Consider the following 23,094-nt stretch of genomic DNA (forward strand, 5'->3'; position numbering starts at 1 on the left):
GTGTAGTTTATATAACTTGATTCACTATCATGTCGTGAAATCGTGAAAATTCTATAACTTAAGTAATGTCTTGCTGTACTTGTACATTGTAGTTCATAATCCTTTGTACTTCAGGTCATCTTCCAGCCCCTCCTCAGCAGCCTGGGCATCGACACACAGAAACAGAGCGCCATGCCTGACGTCAGCAAGCTCCTCAGCAAGAACGTCGCTCTCACCGGCAAACTGCAGACTCTCCGAGTCGACATCGTGGACGCCGACCCAGCCGGCTTTGCTGCTTGGAAGCCCAAAGGCAAGCCCAAAACGGAGAAGAAGTTCACCCGATTCCTACTGGACATGAAGCCTCAACATCCAGCCTTGCTTTTCGAGGATTTCATCGTGGAATCCTCGATAAGAGATGTAAGCGGGAAGAAGTCGGAGTCGCATCAGAGTAGTAATGAGAACGAGGGGTCTGCAGGGGTCCAAGGCAGGCGTAGGTCCACCGTCGCCAGCATCGAGTTCAACAAGGACAGCGTGAACTGTGTGGAGGTTTTCTTCAGCGTACACTGCGAGGGAATCACGCAGCACGTGGACATGGCGCTGCTACAGCTGGCCAAACAGTTCTACGCCATGACAGAACACATCAAACAGACAGAGACAGAGCTCAAGGTCAACAGGTGGGTTTCATTGTTTCAAAAACAGCAACCATACAGTCAGGCAAAAGCTTTAAAAAGGACAGAAAACAGGACAGGTGAAAAAAACATTAATTCTATGAGGCATTTTTGCAAGCATGACAGAACACATCAAACAAACAGAGACAGAGCTCAAGGTCAACAGGTGGGTTTCATTGTTTCAAAAACAGCAACCATTAGCAAAAGCATTAACTGAAAGGACAGAAAACAGGACAGGTGAAAAAAAACATTCATTCTATGACACATTTTTGCAATCATGACAGAACACATCAAACAGACACAGACAGAGCTCAAGGTCAACAGGTGGGTTTCATTGTTTCAAAATAACCAAAGAAACGACAACCATACAGGCAGAAGCATCAATTTAGTTATTCATTTATGTATTAGGTTTGGCTGTTCAGGACACACAGCCAGGGCTGCCCAACTAGCCTGAGGCTATTACAAAGGGCTAGCCCTGCTGACAAAGACAAGACATTACAATCATTATGGAATTTTTTATATGGACAGCATAGCGAGCTATTATTGATAATAACAATATTCTGAATACATGTACATTGTACATAAAAACTATAATTGTATATAAATGATTCAAAAATATTGCCCATAATGGTACATGAAGCATCATCAAAAGGACAGCAAAAACGACAGATGAAATGCACTGAACAGCAAAAATATTGGTGCACAACCTAAAATAAATAAACCCAAAATCTAAAGCTAATTTCAAAATTTTAAACAAATAGATATAGGACCTCCCCGCCAGTCACCACTGAGATGATCAGCAAAGCACTCTGCAATATGAAGTTTTGTAGATATGGCAGAGATACTATAATTTGTGGGCGAGGAGGGTATTGAGATGATGTTTAGAAGTGAAGAATTTCATTTGCACGACAACCGTACACAGTACAATATATGGCAACAACTATTATGATAATACAACGTATAGAATAAAACTTAACATTCTAATTAGTAATACAATAAGGGCTAGTATATATCTTTGATATAGTGTTACAATCCAGTGGGGCTAATCATTAGTTTCGGTATTGTTTCTAATGACAAAGCAGTCTTAAAGTTTTGTACATGTGAACTTCATACTGTAATTGAGTACTGTAATTTGGCTGTGGCCCTAGGTCTTCATTGTGGGTCATTGCATATAGCTTAAGCTGTGGCCCAAGGTCTTCATCCTGGGTCACTGCTACGGCTGAAGCTGTGGCCCTGGGTCTTCATCGTGGGTCACTGCATATGGCTGAAGCTGTGGCCCTGGGTCTTCATCGTGGGTCACTGCATATGGCTGAAGCTGTGGCCCTGGGTCTTCATCCTGGGTCACTGCATATGGCTGAAGCTGTGGCCCTGGGTCTTCATCATGGGTCACTGCATATGGCTGAAGCTGTGGCCCTGGGTCTTCATCATGGGTCACTGCATATGGCTGAAGCTGTGGCCCTGGGTCTTCATCATAGGTCACAGAGTATGGCTGAAGCTGTGGCCCTGGGTCTTCATCATGGGTCACTGCATACGGCTGAAGCTGTGGCCCTGGGTCTTCATCATAGGTCACTGCATATGGCTGAAGCTGTGGCCCTGGGTCTTCATCATAGGTCACAGAGTATGGCTGAAGCTGTGGCCCTGGGTCTTCATCATGGGTCACTGCATACGGCTGAAGCTGTGGCCCTGGGTCTTCATCATAGGTCACTGCATATGGCTGAAGCTGTGGCCCTGGGTCTTCATCATGGGTCACTGCATATGGCTGAAGCTGTGGCCCTGGGTCTTCATTGTGGGTCACTGCATATGGCTGAAGCTGTGGCCCTGGGTCTTCATCATAGGTCACTGCATATGGCTGAAGCTGTGGCCCTGGGTCTTCATCATAGGTCACTGCATATGGCTGAAGCTGTGGCCCTGGGTCTTCATCATAGGTCACTGCATATGGCTGAAGCTGTGGCCCTGGGTCTTCATTGATGGTAGTCGTTGCGTACGGTGCAAGCTTGCCGTTTTCCCCTTTCCCTGACGCATCCATGTATGACACAGCGTATGGCTCAATGTCATCATTGTCCTCTGTTGTCTGGTCCTGTGCAGGAATCGGTTGTCTTCCTGTGGCGGAATCTCTGCCCAATGCTCGCCGAGCCGAGTTTGAGTGGACAACAGCATACGGCTCAATCTTATCGCCTCCATCTATTTCAGCAGGTGTTTTGTGACAGGCCAAACCTATGCCATGACAGGGGTTGTACAAGTAGACGACAACAACCGATGCCAACACAAGGAGGAGGGGCACAACAACAGCAGTGATGATGGCATTGACATGGCGGCTGTCATCATCCTCAGTGACAATGTCGATCCCTGTTGTATACTCAGAGCCTGGCATGTTGTTTGTGTACGGCGTCTCTGTGGGAACGCCGTCGTTGTACAGACTCGTGTTGATGGTAGGAGAAGCTGTTGTGATCCCCTGACGTGACCTGTCTGTGACAGTCTGACAGACATCCTTCCTCATGGTGGTAAGGAGAATTCCACGCAGGTCAGAAGGTGATGCACACTCCAGGATGGTCGGAGCAGAAATCTGGTCCAGGTCTGGTAGGTTGCAGATGAACCACGTTAGATTCCCGTCACAGTTCAGCTCGTTGTCCGTTATCACGAGGCGTAAGTTCTGGTTCTGACTCAGACGCAGGACTTGGCTGTCGATCGTGGTGATGTGGTTTGTTTCCAGGTGTGCAACCGTCAGGGCTCTAGGCGACAGAAGTGCAGAAACAGGCACGGAACGCAGGCGGTTCTGTCTCAGCTGCAGCCTGGCAAGGCAAGGCAGGCCACGGAACGCATGCTGGGATATGACAGAAATGGCGTTCTTTTGAAGTTTCAAGGTTGCTACCCTCTCAAGCCCAAGGAACGTGTCAGGTTCTGAGGATGAAAAAAAGAGAACATATATATAATTTGTCATGTTAATGGTGATAATACTTAGAATTATGGCGGTCATTGACCTAATACATGGAGTCAGCACCACCACCAATCTTACGTCTGTCAGTATGATACGATGAGATAGTACGTGCGACTCCACAGAAAAAGCTTCCATTATGAATATTATAAATGATAGCTTGGCATGAAAGAATTTTAAATATGATTTTTGGGACCATCAAAATACAGCAAATACAAACCACTGCAATGAAACTATGTTTTCCATCTGCATAATGATCAAAGTAAGCTGTTACAAACTCATGTTTGCACATCTTGATATCTACTAAATTGTTTTCAGTTATTAGAAAATGATTTTTTTTTCACTTAGGCAAAAAAATTCATTTTTTGATAACTACAGACAATTAGTAGATGTGTGAACGTGACGTTGTTGCTTTGATCATTATGCATATGAAAAACATAGTTTCATTGCAGTGGTACAAATGTATGTACCAAAGTGCTGTATTTTCTCTTAGAAGAAAATAACATTATGGGCAATAAGATATGATGACGTCATCCATATGGTCCAACAAATCATATTCAGAATTATTTCATGCCCAGCTATCAATATTCAGTACAGTTCTTTGTTATTCCCTAATGAGAAAACAATAGAAAGGGAAAATGCCAATTTAGCCAGGGTAGAAACCTTTGATATTTGATTACGTACCAAGATTGGAGATGCAGTTATCAATATTCAGTACAGTTCTTTGTTATTCCTTAATGATAAAACAATAGAAAGGGAAAATGCCAATTTAGCCAGGGTAGAAACCTTTAATATTTGATTACGTACCAAGATTGGAGATGCAGTTATCAATATTCAGTACAGTTCTTTGTTATTCCTTAATGAGAAAACAATAGAAAGGGAAAATGCCAATTTAGCCGGAGTAGAAACCTTTAATATTTGATTACGTACCAAGATTGGAGATGCAGTTATCAATATTCAGTACAGTTCTTTGTTATTCCTTAATGAGAAAACAATAGAAAGGGAAAATGCCAATTTAGCCGGAGTAGAAACCTTTAATATTTGATTACGTACCAAGATTGGAGATGCGGTTATCAATATTCAGTACAGTTCTTTGTTATTCCTTAATGAGAAAACAATAGAAAGTGAAAATGCCAATTTAGCCAGGGTAGAAACCTTTCATATTTGATTACGTACCAAGATTGGAGATGCGGTTATCAATATTCAGTACAGTTCTTTGCTATTCCTTAATGAGTAAACAATAGAAAATGAAAATGCCAATTTTGCCAGGGTAGAAACCTTTAATATTTGAACATACCAAGATTGGAGATGCGGTTATCAGCAAGGCTGAGGGTGCGGACCAATACGAGACCTCGGAAAGCCCCCGGCTGCACATTTGTAATGTTTGACTCTCTGATGCGAAGGACCTGCACTTCCGCGCTGTTGGGGAAAGACCGCTTCGGAATCGTAGAAGAGCGGAGATGCTTGATGAAGATCGATACGGTGGCTTTCTGGAAGTCATTTGGAATGGCATTAAGACACACGGGGAAGCTGTATGTTCCTCCGTATCCAATCCAGCTGCAGGAGGACCCCTCCCATTTCTCATCTGGACAGCGGCAGATGACTTGCCTTCTTGCAAGTATTCTGGAACAGCTACAGCTATCTGGGCATCGGAGAGCTTCAGATCCATGGAGCTCTGTTGCCGACACAATCAGCAGATGACTGGACGCCAAGAGTAACAAGTAAAGCAGTGCCTTGTTTCGCACCATTGTGCCCATGTTTCTGTCAGTGTCACTGGAAAATGTATTGGGGCCTTATGTAGCCTGACATATAATGTCATGATCATACATTACACATTTCATTAGGGCTGCTTAGATATACATTTTGTACATTGCATGTTTCGGTTTATTTATTTATTTATTTATTTATTTATTTATTTATTTATTTATTAAACTTCACAGAATGAAATCTGAGAGGTGTTGGCAACAGGATCGATGCATCCTTTACAAGGCCAACACCTCCAGAGTACATTTAAAAACAAATAAAGGTTTGTCAGAGTCTGGGCTACATGCCCAATAATTTTTTTTTGAAGGGGTTTGTTTATTTAGATTTTCACAAAAGTGAAGGGGAGGGCAAAACAGGTGCTGACGTTGCCCTCCCACAACTTGCCTATGTGTTAAATAATGTTTTCATGTAACACATGTTTTGTTTATGTATATAGTCCTTTTGTTACATATATATAATTGTATGTCTGCCTTTTCATGTGACATGCACTTGCAATTAGCCCATGGGCAAGAACTTGCAGTAAACTTTCAATTAAAACTTTGTTACAACACCTGTGACACTTCATGATGTTACAATTTGTTACAAGTTTTATTTATAACCGTCTGTATAGTCTGTAACTAATAGAGAATGGGGTGCCAAACAGCTACTTCAGTGTGCTAAAGGCTACTGGTATATAATTATATTCAAAAAATATATATATAATATTATATAATATATATCAAGAGGGCATCATAAAAGCAGAGGGCAGGGAGGAAAACATGCATACGACAGTATATTCACTATAAAACTGGGTGCACCAATGCATAAATTTGTTCATCAGCATTTGTTTTGTTATGTTTTTCCAGTTTTTGTATTGTCCAAAGGCCACACCAATTTAATTTCTTGGTTAACGGATTTTAGAAAAATAATTTTAGCACGAGGATATCATTAAAACAGAAGGCTGGGGTGAAAACTTGCACCTGACCCTGTTCACTTCCTGAAACTGTGCACCAAAGTACAAACTTTCCTCTGAGATTCTGTTTTCATGTTGATTTTCCAATCTAGCATTTTTTTTTTACATTCTGTTAACCAAGAAATTAAATTGGTGTGGCCTAATTCTAATTCAAAAATTAAATCAAATCTGCTTAGTAAACATGTATGACTCCAATATTTCTTACAGATACATGGTCTCTGCTGCCACCGCCGTGAACAGACCCGGCCATGAGAAACAGGACTCCCACGGTTCGGACCTGAGTGGACAGAGCGGGGAGTCCCAGTCCCAGCCCAGCACCAGTAAGCAGTCCGAGTCCGGCAGCCAGGCAGGGACTGACAGCCAGCTGCAGCCTCCCAAGACACCAGTCAGAACTGACAGTCAGAGAAGCACTGCGTCAGAAGGGAAGGTCAGCATCGAACCGAAGCGCAGCTTCTCCCACAGATCCAGGCTACCTTCCTTAAAGGGGAGCCGTAGTAGCCTGAAGAAGAGGCTGGCCAGTCCGCGTATCGGGAAGTCTCTACGGTACCACCGACAGTTTTCACAGGAGTCCACTGCTGTCTCCATCAATGAGGAGACATCCATATCGTCATCAGAGCAGAGCGAGACGTTAGCGAAGTGCTGGCAGACGATGTACCACCTGATCGACCTGTACTCTAATGTGTCTGAGGGTCTGCAACTGTCACACGTCAAGGATAAGACTGAGGACATAAGGTAAGGCCCCCTTTCTACTTGATTGTGATCACTGAGCAACTGTGTACAGTGACCAAAATTGATTTCATGTGACCATTTCATAAGAGGATCATGATGCAAGATGTAAAAATTTGATACAAAAGACAACAAAGCGCATGAAACAAAACTATTTGTTTTTTATCTATGTTGAGTGATCTGTCCAATATTTTCTTTATCTATGAAATTTGTTGAGTGATCTGTCCAATATTTGGTCCCTTCGTAGTCGAAGCAGGATCTGAAGGGATATACATTATCATACAACAAAAAAGAGGAACAGATATATCATAGTCACAAAACTTGACAGACTGACACTGTATCAGAAGGGAAAGTCAGCATCGAAACACTGCCTAACCCTGTAAGCAATACAAATTTGGTGCTAAAAGGCTGCTTCAGCAGGGGGAAGATAAAAGTATACCAGGGCTGTCCCCAGGACCCGTCCTTCCGTCCCAGGACGGAAATCTGCTTCTTAGGACGGAAAAAAATTCAACCCTTTCCGTCCCAAAAATATCAATTTCATGAGATAAAACTGATGAAAATGTATTTTTTTAAGCTTAAAATGACGGATTCAACTATGCAAATAATAAAAAATCGGCTCCCAAACAAAGAGTGGGACGGAAAAAAATTTAAAGCTGGAGACAGCCCTGAAGTATACTCTTGACTGGAGTTACATTGATTTCTGCTCATTTCAGAATCAACATCGAGGACAACCTGACCACCAGTGGCCAACAGTCCTCAGTCCCAGAGACGCCCAGAGCAGTCCCAGCGAGCCCCACAGCGGAGGACAAGCTGAACCGTCTGCTGACGATATCGTCGGTAGGGTCGGACCACCCTCCTATCCACCTGGTGGGCACGGTCGGGGTGAGCAAGATGAGGCTGCTGGCGGAGTTTGCAGGGTTGAACCTGGAGGCTGAGATGACGGGGATGCAGGCCTCCGTCGGCCACAGGGAGAAGATGAAAGGTACTATCTTATGTCTTACTCTGTTAAAGAGTTACTGTTAGTTGCCCATTCTACGACCACAAAAGAAATGAGCTGTTTAAAGAGGCCACCATTTTCCATCCTAATTTCTCCACGTTTTCAGACGAAAAGAAAACTACTCTCCTCTTAACATCACAAAACCCACACATTACAGAAAATGTGGGATCATTCGTCTTCCACTGTCTCGGAAAAAGAAGCCGAACCCAATAAGTTAGAACTTAGTGTCAGTAGTTAAGACTAGAGTAGACATATGTTATATTGTTATTGTTGTCTGTACGTCCACTCCGTGGTACATTGTATATGTACTTGCAATTAGCCTACGGGCAGGAATTTGCAATAAACATTCAGTAATAGACCAAATACATGTACAAATTTATACCTCCAGTATTTCTTATCATACACTGTGTTGATCAGGAACATGTCCAGTCTTAACCGACTGTGCTTGACTTCTGTAGAAATAGGTAAAAGGGTGCCATAGAGGTGTTTGTTCATTCATCGTGTTATTTGTTGTGCTGAAAGGTGCAAGGTAGAATACATTTTCATGTACTATAAAAAGTTAAAAGTACATAAGACTCTGGTAGAATAGTGTTTATCTATGTAACACTAATGGAGATATCAATAAAACCAACAAAACATGCACAATGCTACTGTCATTTAGTCTGGTACAGATTAAGACAAGGACCTGTGCACACAAATTCAAGTAAATAAACAGTTAGATATTTAGGAAGCAGTTGGAAATTTCAGAAAACAGATCTATGTTCAAGGACAGTTCAGTGTTCATTTTCAGGGATTTGTATTTCCAGCTTATTGTGGTCAACGTCTTCGCTCAGTTTCCCTTTTCACCTGTTTTTCCACTATAACAGCAAGTTATTTATGCCCTGCTGTCTTAGGTTATCTAAACAGCATGACTTTCTGTGGTAGATAGACAGCCAAAAAAGTTTCGCCATCAGCTGTGATTTAATTATTCTAAAGACCACAAGGAAGTGATTTTGGAGCATTTTCGATTTTGGATAATGTTTACATTCAATGATGAGTGCACAGTAATGATTTCCTGTTCATGACTTTGCAAACTTTATGCAGGAAAGAATAAAAGAAAGGACTTACTTGTACTTGACAATGTTTGACTTGAAGTTTTTATTTCAGTTTCAGCTGAACATGAATTGAACAACTCAAGGATGATGTCACCAGGAGTGTTTTATAGAATCAGTAAGACTTCAAAATGTGGATTTAACGTGTTACCTCATGTTCATGTTCCAATAAGGTGAAAGATTAACACAAGTTGGTTTTGGACTCCCAGCTAGTACACATTTGAATCTTTCTGGTTATTTTGTGATGTTTGGGTTCAAAGGTTTTTGCCATATCTGAGATGTGAAGTGATTGAAGAATGGCTTTTTCAACTGACCAAAACATGTTGTTTAAGTTGTCTTGAATCTAACACTGTTCCTTGAGATGTACCTGGTGTTCTTCTCTTACATTTGTACCTTTGGTCTTCGGTTTCCTTGCAATCTGTTGCTGACAATAATAGATATATTAATTGAACTGTAAGGCCATACCATTTTAATTTCTTGGTTAACAGAATTTTTTTTTTAAATGCTAGATTGGAAAATCAACAGGAATTTCAAAACAGAATCTCAGAGAAAAGTTTGTACTTTGGTGCACACAATTTCAGGGAGTGAACAGGGTCAGGTGCAAGTTATCACCCCAGCCTTCTGTTTTCATGATTTTTTTGGCTAGAATTAAAAAAATCTGTTAACCTAGAAATTAAATTGGTGTGGCCTTACAGTTCAATTAAAACATAATTGAATTGTAATGCTAAGTAAAACCATCCATGTAAACTATGAGTGTTCTGACTGCAGGCACCCAGCGGAAGCATGTTGTGGAAACCTCCATCACAGCCCACGTCCAGAAAACAGAGCTGGCCATCTTGGAAGGCCTGTACCCTGCCATGCAGTAAGTTACTTCTTAACAAGCACCTACTAAAAAGTTATAGTCAAATGATCTAGTTTGAATTATCATGGAAGCTCATCTGTGTTGGTAGTAATCATGATACAGTGCTAAACTTTCTTCCAACACTAAACTCTCTCAACACATCCACATTGAATCTCCAGGCCATACCGTTTCATTGGACAAAGTCATAATACTGGACACTGAGCAGGACTACTTTATGAGAGGTATAAAGGAGGCCATATACATCAGGGCACTCCAGCCATCACTCAACAGAGACAGTGGGCATTATAAACTTCCTGGCACGTTTGACCAATTGCTGACGTCACGTATCCATAATGACAAGTGTCAATAAAGTCATGTGTCCGTAACTCTCGCGAGTTTACGTTTGGCAGTGATTAGTCATTATTGATCCTGAAGAAGGTGACAGTGGTCGTCGAAAATTTGATCCGTGAATACTTAAGTGTTGGAATAAAGTTTAGCACTGTATTATGATCTAGTTTGAAGTTCATATTTATCCAATAATTAACACACATGGTTGCTAAAGAACTACATTATAAAAGTTGATAGACAAGGAGCATCTATATGATTATGATTATGTACATGTACATTGTAACATATGCATTCTCTTACTTTCTGTCATACGTAATGATTGAATATGTGTTCTTCTTGACTGATTTTTGTTGCCTCTCCAACTGTGCTGCAGCAATTAAACACAGAGTACAAAATGTATACACTAAGTAATGAATAACAAACAAAATTGTAAAGCACTAAACATTGCTCTAGACTATTTCATTTTATCAATTAATGTTTGAGAATTGTAAGTAAACACACTAAATGTAGATTGGGAATGAATGTTGCTTGCACGCAACAATGCAACTGTGCTTTGAAAAACAGTGTGCCTCGATGTTGTTTCCTAATCAATGTTTTCAGCCGTGCTAACTATGCCACAACTGTGCCTCTCTTGCATGCACTTTGCCATTCAATCACACCGTGGAGGGGTAAGAGGTAAATGCAGAGTGCTTGTTTACATATGAGTGTTCACGTTGTGTGGTGATGGTCCAATTCACACAAGGTGGAAAATACTGTAAAGGCCTTTGGACAAGACATACCATTCTAGCTAATGTGTGCAGGGGTTGAGTCTCTGTTTTAAGTGTTAGATCTTCAGTATTTGAATCAAACAATCAACACATTGTTGCTGTAATGCAAGCTCATATTCTCCTTCCAACAGCCTAAGCACTTTGTATATCTTGTATCTGTCTTTTCTTTCTTTTGGACTAATCTATGTAATGCTTAACTGGAGTGTAAGGAACTATGTTACAGTGCTGTGAACAATTGTAAGGCTGGGCTGTCCATGGTGCTGAATTGTTGGATGTAGTAGAATTTTCTTTCCGTTGTGAAAAATAGACTGTGTGTAAGCGGCCATGTAACTACCACAAGCACTCAGTCACTTTTCCGCCTTCTTCTTAGATGTATCACATATTCATTTCTTTTCATTAAAACACACTGCAACTATGAGCATGACACTGGTTACATCTTAGTGCTGAATAAGAGGGCATACTAGCCTGGTATGAGCCTGCTGATATCCATCCCATTCTAGCGCTAGTTTGCTCCAATGATCACCTCTCAGCTGCATAGTCTGGTCTCCATCTTGATTTAGATGTTGGGTCCTTGCTTTCTGTATTATTTCAGGTATTGAATTTTTCTCAGAAGCATTGTAACAGGGATCAAACTTTCAAATGCTTATTCGAACCCCATTACAAGGACTGTGTGACTCTAAGCCAATCAGAGCTCTTTCCTATATTTTAGGCAAATATTCAATAGCAATAATTTCTCTACTAACCAGTGTCAGACTGTTCTGTAGGGAAGCAATCAATCGTTAGATGAGCAAAGCTTAGGTGGGACAAGTCGTTCAGTGTAAAATTATATAACCATTATACCAACTGAGAGTGGGGTCGTGTGGCGCAAGTGGTAGAGCGCGTGGCTGTCAAGCAATGGGACCCAGGATCGAATCCCGGGTTGTGCCCAGAGATATGTCCCAACTTTCGCCCCGACGTTGTGCCCTTGGGAAAGGCACTTAACACGACTTTCCTGACTTCAGTCAGGTGTAATTGAGTACATAAGTCATCTAGGGTTAGGGACGTCCCTCGGATAGGACGTTAAATGGAGGTCCCGTGTTTGGAGAGAGCCACAAAAGAACCCACCACACCTTTCGAAAAAGAGTAGGGGCATGCCACGGTGTGCGATGGTCCAAACCTTACAACCCATACCTTAGGCTACAAACTCTTCAGCAAATTGAAGTTGGTAGCCTCTGGGCGCTTTACTCCAACAAAGGGGTGTTGCCCAGTACCCAATGAAGATCAAGATCAAGAACTATAGACATACAGATACAGAAAGGAGCGAACTGGAGCTAGAGTAGGATAGATACTAGGCTGAAACATTTCAGAAGCTAAATGTAATTTCAAACATTTCATCCCTTCCCCAGGACTGTGGTGAGTGTGAAGATCGACAGGTCCCAGTGCATGTACACCAGCTCCAACCGGAAGTCCAAGGAGCGGAACCTGGGTGTCCTGAACGTGGGGCTGATCGACGTGGACATCCCTCAGCACCCAGTCGCCCTGCACGGCACCGTCACCCGCAGCTCCAAACAGCTGTCCTCACAGATCTCAGAACTCACCAGGCAACCCAAAGCTAGGTAAGGGGTCATAGTAGAGCTTGTTACTATGAAAATCTATTGACTTGTAGTTCATCTGTGTTGGTAGAAGTCTCTAAATCAAAGTTGAACTGCAATTGTCAACACAAAAATTGTACCCAATTTTCGACTGATCAGCTCCAGTGTCCAATTTTTATTTTGGCAATTGCAGTTTAACTTTGATTCAGAATGAAAATTTATCATTGATACAGGCTTGGATGGTATGCTCTCGACACTTGTCTAGAAGCAATTATCACTGGTTTTGTAATTTAGCCAACTTTCTTTGTCTTTCAAAGCATGATATACTGGCTCTAACCACAATACTTCACTAAACTACTGCTGTAGGTCCACAGATTCATCTAGTAACCTGGAAAGCATGAGCCAGCCCTCCCCACAGCAGCTCCTACCCCCTCTGACAGAGATCGATAACCTTCCTCCTGGAGCCAAGCAGCCTGCCAAGAAACCCTTCCTACTCAACTTCAAGATTGTCATGGATGGACTGGCTATAGGTGCATCTTTGCTACCCTCACTGAAGGCTGAATACAAGGTGAGGATGCTGTTTTACAGTGATGCAGTTGTAACATGCAAGGAGAATGGCATGCAAAGTTTTGGTTGGAAGTAGGAAAATCAATGGACACTTTCATTGATTTCTCTTTTGCATCTTGATGATTGCAATGATTTCATGAATGTTACAAGTAAAACGCATTTTCATTCATGTTCTATGATTACATCACAAGGTTGAATGGTAGATCTTATAGGTTGTTCATTTAATCTCCAAAACAGCTTTTCGTAGATTCAAGGACTTTTTGGTCAAGTTTGCACAAGTTGTTCTATAATCTCAATGTTGTCACGTGGTGCTTTTGCTTTTTCACCAGATTTCCCGCATGTTAAGTTCTGGTATGACAGGAGACCAGGCCAGGTTCACTATAGACCTTCCTATGCATACTCTCGGCTTTGCATCAAAGGTAGGACTTATTATGTCTTTGATATTCTCTATAAAGTTATGATGTTAATCTGACTTACACCTCTGTGTGTACAGTGTATCTATTAGGCTTTTATTTTTAAAATCGTTTTTCTACAAAAATGTATTGGAATTGGCTTTCACAGAATATGTGGCAGACACACATGATTGCGTTTTCAGAAACTGTAGTATTCATTGTCTTTCAGTTTGGGCCATGAATACAGGTAGAACATGAACCCCATTTCCATGTAAGCACGTGCATTGGTTAGGGGTGTCCCTGTGGTGTAGTGGTCTGCGTTTCTGTTACTAGCCACATCTGGTTCAAATTACTTGGACCAGAAGGCCCGGGTTCAAGCCCCGGGTAGGACACCTCTGGACAAGAGGCGCATTGAGTCATACCAAAGACTTTATAAAAATGGTACATACTTTTGAAACAGTATGGAAGTTAAACACACTCCACTGCCAGTGGACTAGCCACCTGCTACAATGATTGCACCATAGTGTGGCCCAGGGCTATGAAACGGAGATGGGCACCGCCCTATACGCCTTATGGTGTAGGAAGATTTTAACTTTTTAACTAACATGTATTGGTTGTAACATGCATTGGTTGTAATTCTCTTCTCCAGGTTGTCCATCAGGAGTACAACCTGCCCTCCTCGGCCAGTGTGGATCTGCCTCCCATCCATGTCTCTGGCAGCTACAAGACCAAGACTATACAGGTCGGCTATACAAAAAATGTAGTTTGTATCCCCTAAGGGCTTTGTGCTTTGCTTGTATCAAAGTTTAAGTACAAGTGACTATGCTGATTCATTTTGAATGATGGATCATGGAATCTCTTTTTCAACTTGTTAAACAAATATAAAGAAAAAGTTTCCCAACAAATCTGTACAAATCATCATAAAAGAGTAGAAAAACATGTCAGACTTAAACAAAGTGCACCCCAACTGAACTAGATCCTGTCATAAAAGTTTAAACAAAAGGAGCATCATTCGCACGTTGCAGGCTTTTTTGGCACCCAAATAAATCTTAGTAGAGTATGCCAAAATTGTGAATAAAGCCCTCTGGGCACGTATCACTGGCATTTTTATACCAAATTTCATTTACATTACATTTGAATCCTGTAGGTTCCGAACACAGTTGCCCCCGGTATGGTGTCGGTGTGTACAGGCTACCTTCTGACCCAGGCGGAGGTGGGCTCCTTTGAACACATGCTGACAACAGACCTGCTCAACCACCTACTGTTTGTGCAGAAGGTCTTCATGAAGGTGAGTTGGGGTGGGAATCTTAGTCCTTACCGGTGTGTTTTACAAAAGTTCTGAACAGACTTTTTAAATGCTGCCTTAACATGAAGGACAGTACTTACAAGTGGCTGACGTTACTACAGTGATGCAATCTATCAGTCTTATATCTTGGGCTGGGGTTCTGGCCTGTACTCCTTATTTGTGTTTTGCAAAAGTTCTGTGCATGCCATATTTTTTCTAAATGCTGCCTTTGGACAGACAGTGCTTATATACAAGTAGCTAACATCACTATACAGTGATGCAGTCTAACATCTTTGTCACAAATAAGTTCTTAGACATCCCTGGGAACTCTTGAAAAGTTCTTTTGAATCTGTAAAATAATGCAGTGAATATTGCAGCTTACGGCGGGTAGGAAAAATGTTGAATTAATCAGTTGTAGCTGTGTTATCATATATTTTTATATATTGTTTTACTTGATGTTTCTGTTCACCTCTGCCATCTCCAGGAAGTGAATGATGTAGTTCAGAAGGTGTCCCGTGGAGAACGGCCCGTTGCGCCCTGGATGGATCGTATCCAGTCCAGTGACTCGTACAAACCCACCCAGGTCCTCTACTCACTCAAGTTCAGACTCAAGGTCAGGACAAAAGCTTCCATTCATGATGAACTTGAAGTGCAGCTTTTCTTTCTGTACTTCAGCTCTGAACAATAACATGATCGTTTTGTTGTTATCCTGAAATTTTTTGTTACTGTGAAATATTGATTTTTCTGCAACTTTTAGTTTTCAAGGCCTTATCGATTGTCAAATGACAAGGCTGATGAATGATCAGGACATCTACTCTCTAGATATATGTGTTCTGTTTTTAGATAGAAGTAAAGGGAAAGAAATGAACCCCTTAATATTTTCCACATTTAGTGAATGACAAAAGCAGCTGGATATCACATGCTAGCAATGACATTTTTTGCTGGTCCCCATGCAATGGTTTGCAAAAGAAAGTCATGACTCAGATTTTACAATGAGATACTTTTCTTGATATGGCTTCTTTTCCTCATACATGTAGAGCATGCTTACAATTATTCTGACTATATTGAAATCATAGTATTTTCTCTCAAAGCACATGTTAAATACTGCACACTGTACGTCATTAATTTGCTGTAGTTGCAGACTATAAGCCAGTATTTTCAGCCCAATATTTTCACCAATAAGAATGCACCCCATAAAGGCACTTTTAACCCCTCCTTGTCTCTTGCACTTTGACCGCTCTTCTTGTTGAAGGCCCGATGTGGAGTTCGTGGCAAGGCCATGGGCTCCCAACACCGACAGGTATGGGGGCATCAGTGTTCCTTTGCCTGGCTGTGTCACTGTGCGTCTTGTGGTCCGTGTAACAGCCAGCCGTCTTATATTACTGTCTTTCTTTCCAGTGCTCGTAAAACAGAAGCTGCATGCCGGTCTCTGTTTTGGTTGTTTTTGTTTTTCTTTGATTCGAAGACATTTTTGTGATGTCCTGATTCGCAGTTTGTCTTGGATTTTTGTTTTACAGTCTTGAGGAAAGAGACTTACAATACCCACCCTGATCTTCAAGTTTTTCTTTTCTTTCGTAAAGTTAACCCAGATTCTTCAGAACTTTTTTTGTCACATGTCCTTACTGACTTACTTAGACCTTACATAGTCCACGGATCCATATATCATAGGTGAAATTTATAAATGGATTCTTTTGAGCCAAGAACTATTTGTTAAAGACATGTTCCACAGGGTTTGTCTTTCTGTGGAATATGATTAATGAAACGTTAATTAATGTATCATACTTTATATCAATATATATCATATACATATCTATGCAGGGATCTCCCTAAAGAATGGAACAGTGGCACGCCTCCATCCCCTTCATTTTCAAAGTTAGGGTGTTTCTTCCAACATTTCACCAGTAATTTTGCTCAAAACTCAAAATTTCATTAATTGTATACATAGACAAGATGTGAAGCTGAAGTTGCAGGAAATGACTTCCATTTGTGTCTGGAAAAGGCAAAATGCAACAGACCTTCCCGCTCATGACACACATTTCATATGCTTGGCTCCCTCCCCCCATCTTGCTCTATATTTCTGGGAAGATCCCTGCCATGCTGTTCCTTGACATGCCTTAACTTGACAGTACCTCTCTGTCCTGCAGGGTATCCAGGTGACAGCCACCACCCCGACCTCCAATGCCGTACGTCTGGAGACAGGGATTGTGGAGTTAGAGCTGTCCAACATGGTGGAAGTGGGGGAGGGCAATGGGCAGCTGAAGAAAAGTGAGCATTCAGTTGCCGGTCTTTTAACCTTCTCCCTGCTGCATTACACCATGACCAGTACAAATTTGGTGCCAAAAGGCTACTTCAAGCAGCACTGAGAAGGTTAAACTATACAATGTAGTTGAAGCACTTGCTGGGTCTTCCAGTTTTAAAAGTTTGGTGATGATTGCTGGTACCGTATAGAGATAAAGCAATGAAAAGTTGTTGAAACTATATGATGTGTATTAGTGCTGATAGTAATTGATTAAGTGTACATGTAGGTTTATGATATTACTGGAAATGTTTAATCTGTTATTTGTTGGAAGAATTAGCTGGAAATGTACATTCTACCAAATCTATTTCTTTGCATATGATAAGTACAACAAGCTCATCAAACCAAGGTTGTTTTTAATTAAAAGGAGACTGGACTTGAAGGACTAAAAAGTATGATTGCTGTGGTGTAAAGCTTCCCTTCGTCCTTGTAGGTGGAAGTCACCTGAAGCTGTTTGGAAAGGCTCATGTGGACCTGAACTTGGCACTGGGACAGCTAGTGGGGGTAAGCCCTTTCTCATGATCTTGCAGTTTCCGCTGTAGTTAGTTTTATGCAAACATATGTCTTGCTATCAAATTAAAGTTTTGTTGTGTACTTCATCTTGAAGTTCTTAAAAGTCACAGTCACACATTCAGGACCTTCCCAGGACTTTGCTCTCAACCCCTCCCCAAACTACATTGTAGGTTGGCGCCTGGAACAACCCTTTTGTACATTTACAAACATGTAGCTCCAGTTTGTTTCTCTGATTGCATCAAAGCAGAATATGACTTAAAAATCCTTATTACTTCCAACTGAAATTAATAGATGGCTGGCGCAGACCCCATTTAAAGACTAGTTAGCAAATACAAAAATGTATACTGACCAACTTTCAATCACAAATAACCTTGCTCACCATGCAGCTGTGGTGTAGGAAAGGTTGCAAAAGGTCTGGAGGTCATGGTCGGCAATGTGTGACATTGGCTTAAGACATAAACTAACAAGGCAAAAACCTGCTATCTATTTTTGCTCCTGACATCTATCAACCACTCTTCACTCTCTACAAAACCAGATATTTGAGGAGGCAGAGCCAGAGTTTCATCAGATGGCATATTTCAAGACCAGAATCAGTCTGAAATTCATAGACTGCGTTTAAACACTAGTAGGCAAACTCGCTGACCAGCTTCCAACCTCAGATGACCTTGCTCGCGACTAGCTCCCAGCCGCGGTCTGGCCATGGGCAAGAGGTTGGGAGGCTATGGTCGGCTATGTGTGACATTGGCTTAAGACAGAAACTAATGGAGGCAAAAACCTGCTTATTTTCTAATAGTATTTTTGCAGCTGACATCTATTCACTCTTCACTCACCACAGAACCAGATATTTGAGGAGGCGGAGCCCGAGTTCCACCAGATGGCGTACTTCAAGACCAGGATCGGTCTGCGGAACGCCCTGCAGGATGAGATGTCCACCAGCCGCGGGATGGCTGAGGACAAGACAGCCGTCCTCATCACCCTCACCAGGCCCATCTTCTATGTACAGCCAGCAGCTTTTGACAAAGGTGTGTGGAAATAGTTTCATCATCATCAACAGTCGCTACGATGGGGTTATACCGCCCTTTTTACGGGGTTACATACCCTTTCGTTAGCTGTCATACAAGACGGGGATGCGCCATCCGGGTGAATGATGTAAATCACCGTACTGCTGATACGAGACAGACGTTTGCCAGGTCTCCATCTGGGTGATTTGTAGTGAATCACCAACTCCAGACAGAAGGATTTGGGCCATCGCACACCGGGGCATGCCCCTACTCTTTTTCGAAAGGTGTGGTGGGTTCTTTTACGTGCCTAGGGTGTGGCTCTCCCCAAACACGGGACTTCCAGCCCTGATCGACATGTTTGATTTATTTCCCGCTATTTAAATTTGTCCCATTCGTTTTGCCCACAGCTGTGTTGGTGTGGCTTAATTACAAGAATGCGTATGAGTACTGGAACGAGCAGCGCATGGCCCTGAACCAGGAGGTGCAGGCGGCCACCAGTACCCTGATCGACATGTTTGATTTATTTTCTGCTATTTAAATTTGTCCCATTCATTTTGCCCACAGCTGTATTGGTGTGGCTCAACTACAAGAATGCGTACGAGTACTGGAACGAGCAGCGCATGGCCCTGAACCAGGAGGTGCAGGCGGCCACCAGCACTCTGATCGACATGTTTGAATTATTTTCTACTATAATGTAAATTTGTCCAATTCATTTTGCCCACAGCTGTGTTAGTGTGGCTGAACTACAAGAATGCGTACGAGTACTGGAACGAGCAGCGCATGGCCCTGAACCAGGAGGTGCAGGCGGCCACCAGTACCCTGATCGACATGTTTGATTTATTTTCTGCTATTTAAATTTGTCCCATTCATTTTGCCCACAGCTGTATTGGTGTGGCTCAACTACAAGAATGCGTACGAGTACTGGAACGAACAGCGCATGGCCCTGAACCAGGAGGTGCAGGCGGCCACCAGCACTCTGATCGACATGTTTGATCTATTTTCTGCTATTTAAATTTGTCCCATTCGTTTTGCCCACAGCTGTGTTGGTGTGGCTCAACTACAAGAATGCATACGAGTACTGGAACGAATGGCTCTGAACCAGGAGGTGCAGGCGGCCACCATCACCCTGATCGACATGTTTGATCTATTTTCTGCTATGTAAATTTGTCCCATTCGTCTTGCCCACAGCTGTACTGGTGTGGCTCAACTACAAGAATGCGTACGAGTACTGGAACGAGCAGCGCATGGCCCTTAACCAGGAGGTGCAGGCGGCCACCAGCACCCTGATCGACATGTTTGATTTATTTTGTACTATGTAAATTCGTCCCATTCGTTTTGCCCACAGCTGTGTTGGTGTGGCTGAACTACAAGAATGCGTATGAGTACTGGAACGAGCAGCGCATGGCCCTGAACCAGGAGGTGCAGGCGGCCACCAGCACCCTGATCGACATGCTGCCGCAGATCAGTCCCCAGGGACCGCCCACGCTCGGCACGCTCTTCCTACAGCTGACGGTGAACGACCTGGGCATCTGCCTACCTGTCAACAACGCAGGAACACAGGTGGGTGTCTTGGGCCCTTCAACTGATAATGAATGAAGACCTTTATTGTACACACATACCCACTGGGTTCAGTACAGGTCACAACAGAAAACATAACAGTTTGCAAAAACATTTATATATATATATATATATACACAATGAAAAGTTAGCACTAGTCTAATGATTACGTTAATTTGGCCTCTTCTCGCTTCTAAGTAATATTGTAAACATAAGTACAGGTGTGTTTAATAATAGAGGGTTTATCTAAAGCCATTAGAAATATAAATTTTCCCCCGATGCCAAAACGAATGAAATGGGGAAACCTACATTGAACTATAAAGTAATTGCATGCATGCAGTAAGATATGCGAAGGTTAGATGTGACAGGTTGTTCAGTGTAGTATAGCCAGCTGCTGCTGCACCACGTAGCTGCGAAGCTGGTGTGTTATACTTAAGGGCCGTTAAACCGGCTATATAGATACAGACAGTTCAGTTCAGTTCATCCTCTGTGAGGTGACACAAATGTCTCTACATGGTCCTGTCGAGCATGACAGATCGGAGTTCTTCATTTTCTTCATCTTCAGATACAGACAGATACAGATAACTCTGCCAGGTCACAGTCAAATATGTCTTAAGAGATCTCCAATGCACCGTCACCCGGTATACCATTGCACTTCTGCATATCTTAACTGTGCATACCTGTGGGCGAGCTGCACTAGAGACTTCTCTGTTTTTTAAAGTGGCGGATATATGTAACTCATGGGCCAAATATTGATAGACTGGTTATATTGTATGTTGCAGATACAAAGTTTTAACAAATATGTTTATTTACTATTGCCTGTTGCAATGTAATAGTATTTACAGTTTTGAAAAATTTGAAGGTTGTGAAAAAAAGAAACTCCAAATATCCTATGTTCTACCAACCTGATGAAATTATTTACGTAATGTGTACGATTGTGATTGTGAATGGGCCCACCTTTGCCACCCTGTAGATGTTGGGAGTTGGAGGAACCCCCCGTCAGTTTGTGAGTACAACACTTCAGCAAGGATGGTACAGTCTGAGCACTTTCTTCTCAAATGCAAACTATTCGTGAAAATTTGGCCCAATTGTTAACGTTCCATTAAGATAAATTTTATCTTATTCTTCATATCTGTACTCGAATGCTTCTGCATAAAGAAAGATTTCATCTGCCATCTTTGATTGTAAGCTGTCAGAAGCATATGCTAAGTCTAACTTGCCAAAAATGCTATGAAAGTCCCTGCTTGACTAAAAGATCGTTTTTTTATAAACGACTCCAATGGAAATGGAAAAAATGGAAGCAGCTTTTTCATATTTCTACTCAGTGACACGCATTTCAGGAGGAAACTTGCTCAGACTCTACCAAAAGCAATGGCTGCAGTGCCCCCCTCCCCCACAGCACTCAATCCTTTTTTGTTCTTACAGCTTTGTGTGACATGCTGACCTGCCTGAGCAATTATGCATCTTTAATTAGTTTGTAACCCTGCTAATAGCTTGCCAATTAACGCTTACATGTTTTCAGTTAACCAAAGAGTTTTAATTTGCTTCACCTCACTCAGCTCACAAGCTAGTTTTTTCAGCCACTTTTGCAAGCAGTTCTCATCATAAAGTATCATCACAAAGTATCATCCTCCCTTGTCTGCTTCTCCTAATCTTAGGCCACACCATTCTAATTTCTTGGTTAACGGTTAATTTAAAAAAAATGCTAGATTGGAAAATCAACAGGAAAATAGAATCTCAGTTTTTACTTTGGTGCACAGAATTTGAGGGAGTGAACAGGCCGGGTGCAAGTTTTCACCCCAGCCTTCTGTTTTCAAGGTTTTTTTTTGCTAAAATAAAAATAAAAAATCTGTTAACCAAGAAATTAAATTGGTGTGGCCTTATTTCACTTTTGTTTGTTTGTTTTGCTTTCCAACTTTGTATTTAAGGATGAAGTTCAAGACTCAAGTCATGACATTTTTGTGTGGTAATGACATTTCTCCTATCCAGGCGAGCACCACCTTAGACTACGACCCAGGTGCAGCTCTGGTGCTGACGTTAGAGAGCTCCCTCATCACGGCCTGCTCACGAGACGCGCTCGTCTGCAGCGGACACGTCAAGGGCTTCTGTCTGCGCTTCGCCGACGACTTTGAAACGTCCTGGGACGAGTGGAAAGCTGATACTTCTGAAGGCATCATCATGAATGCATGTAAGACTCACTTATTCATTTATTTATATCCTCTCAAGACAACTGGTTTGTCCCTTCAAGTTACAAAAGTTTACAAGAGGGCCCAGTACAGGTAGTGTGCAATCTGAAACATTAGAAAAGGTTATAATTCTTTTTTTATTTAAAGATATTCAAAAACACCAGACTTGGGCTCAACAACAAGTGATTTAGGAACTAAATGGTTGGTGACTGAGGAGGTTGCTGCAGACAAGAGGCAAAATTGGATGGGACTAGTCTTAATGTGGTTTCTGACTGGACGTGGTTGGCCAGCCAGGTTTGACTGTATTTCTATGATTATGATACATGTAGTTAAATAAATGTTCTTTTTGCAACTTTGACACCAAAACCTCACTTTGTTCTTTCCAGTTACTGTGCCGGAGGGTACATACGAAGTCTGCTCCAAGACAGTTGGTCTTCAAACAGTTGGTATGAAAACGTCTGCTCCTATGATATATAATATTATGTACACTAAGCACTGTATGTTGTAGGATGGGAATGGGATGTAAGCATAATGTAATACATCCATGCAGACACTAACAGCAAAATGTGAAATCGCCCTGCATGCTTCTCAATTACGATCATGCCATCTTTTGTTGGGAGTTGTTTGGCGAGGTTGCCAAGACATACAGTAGTCTTTCAAA

General features: G+C 42.0%; 1 protein-coding gene across 1 annotated transcript in view; it reads left to right on the plus strand.

The window, feature by feature from the left end:
• The window catches only part of LOC136437199 (bridge-like lipid transfer protein family member 1), a 90,505-nt gene that overhangs the window by 41,040 nt on the left and 26,371 nt on the right, over window positions 1-23,094 (plus strand). Inside the window, 17 exon segments of the mRNA XM_066431680.1 lie at window positions 115-653; window positions 6,503-7,027; window positions 7,735-8,003; window positions 9,165-9,227; window positions 9,878-9,971; window positions 12,451-12,660; window positions 13,003-13,204; window positions 13,533-13,622; window positions 14,245-14,337; window positions 14,743-14,883; window positions 15,365-15,493; window positions 17,025-17,145; window positions 17,610-17,680; window positions 18,525-18,711; window positions 20,036-20,250; window positions 22,237-22,435; window positions 22,820-22,879. Coding sequence (XP_066287777.1) covers window positions 115-653; window positions 6,503-7,027; window positions 7,735-8,003; window positions 9,165-9,227; window positions 9,878-9,971; window positions 12,451-12,660; window positions 13,003-13,204; window positions 13,533-13,622; window positions 14,245-14,337; window positions 14,743-14,883; window positions 15,365-15,493; window positions 17,025-17,145; window positions 17,610-17,680; window positions 18,525-18,711; window positions 20,036-20,250; window positions 22,237-22,435; window positions 22,820-22,879 — 3,208 coding nt within the window.

The sequence above is a fragment of the Branchiostoma lanceolatum genome, chromosome 6 (genome assembly GCF_035083965.1).
Source record: "Branchiostoma lanceolatum isolate klBraLanc5 chromosome 6, klBraLanc5.hap2, whole genome shotgun sequence".
Taxonomy (NCBI): Eukaryota; Metazoa; Chordata; class Leptocardii; order Amphioxiformes; family Branchiostomatidae; genus Branchiostoma; species Branchiostoma lanceolatum.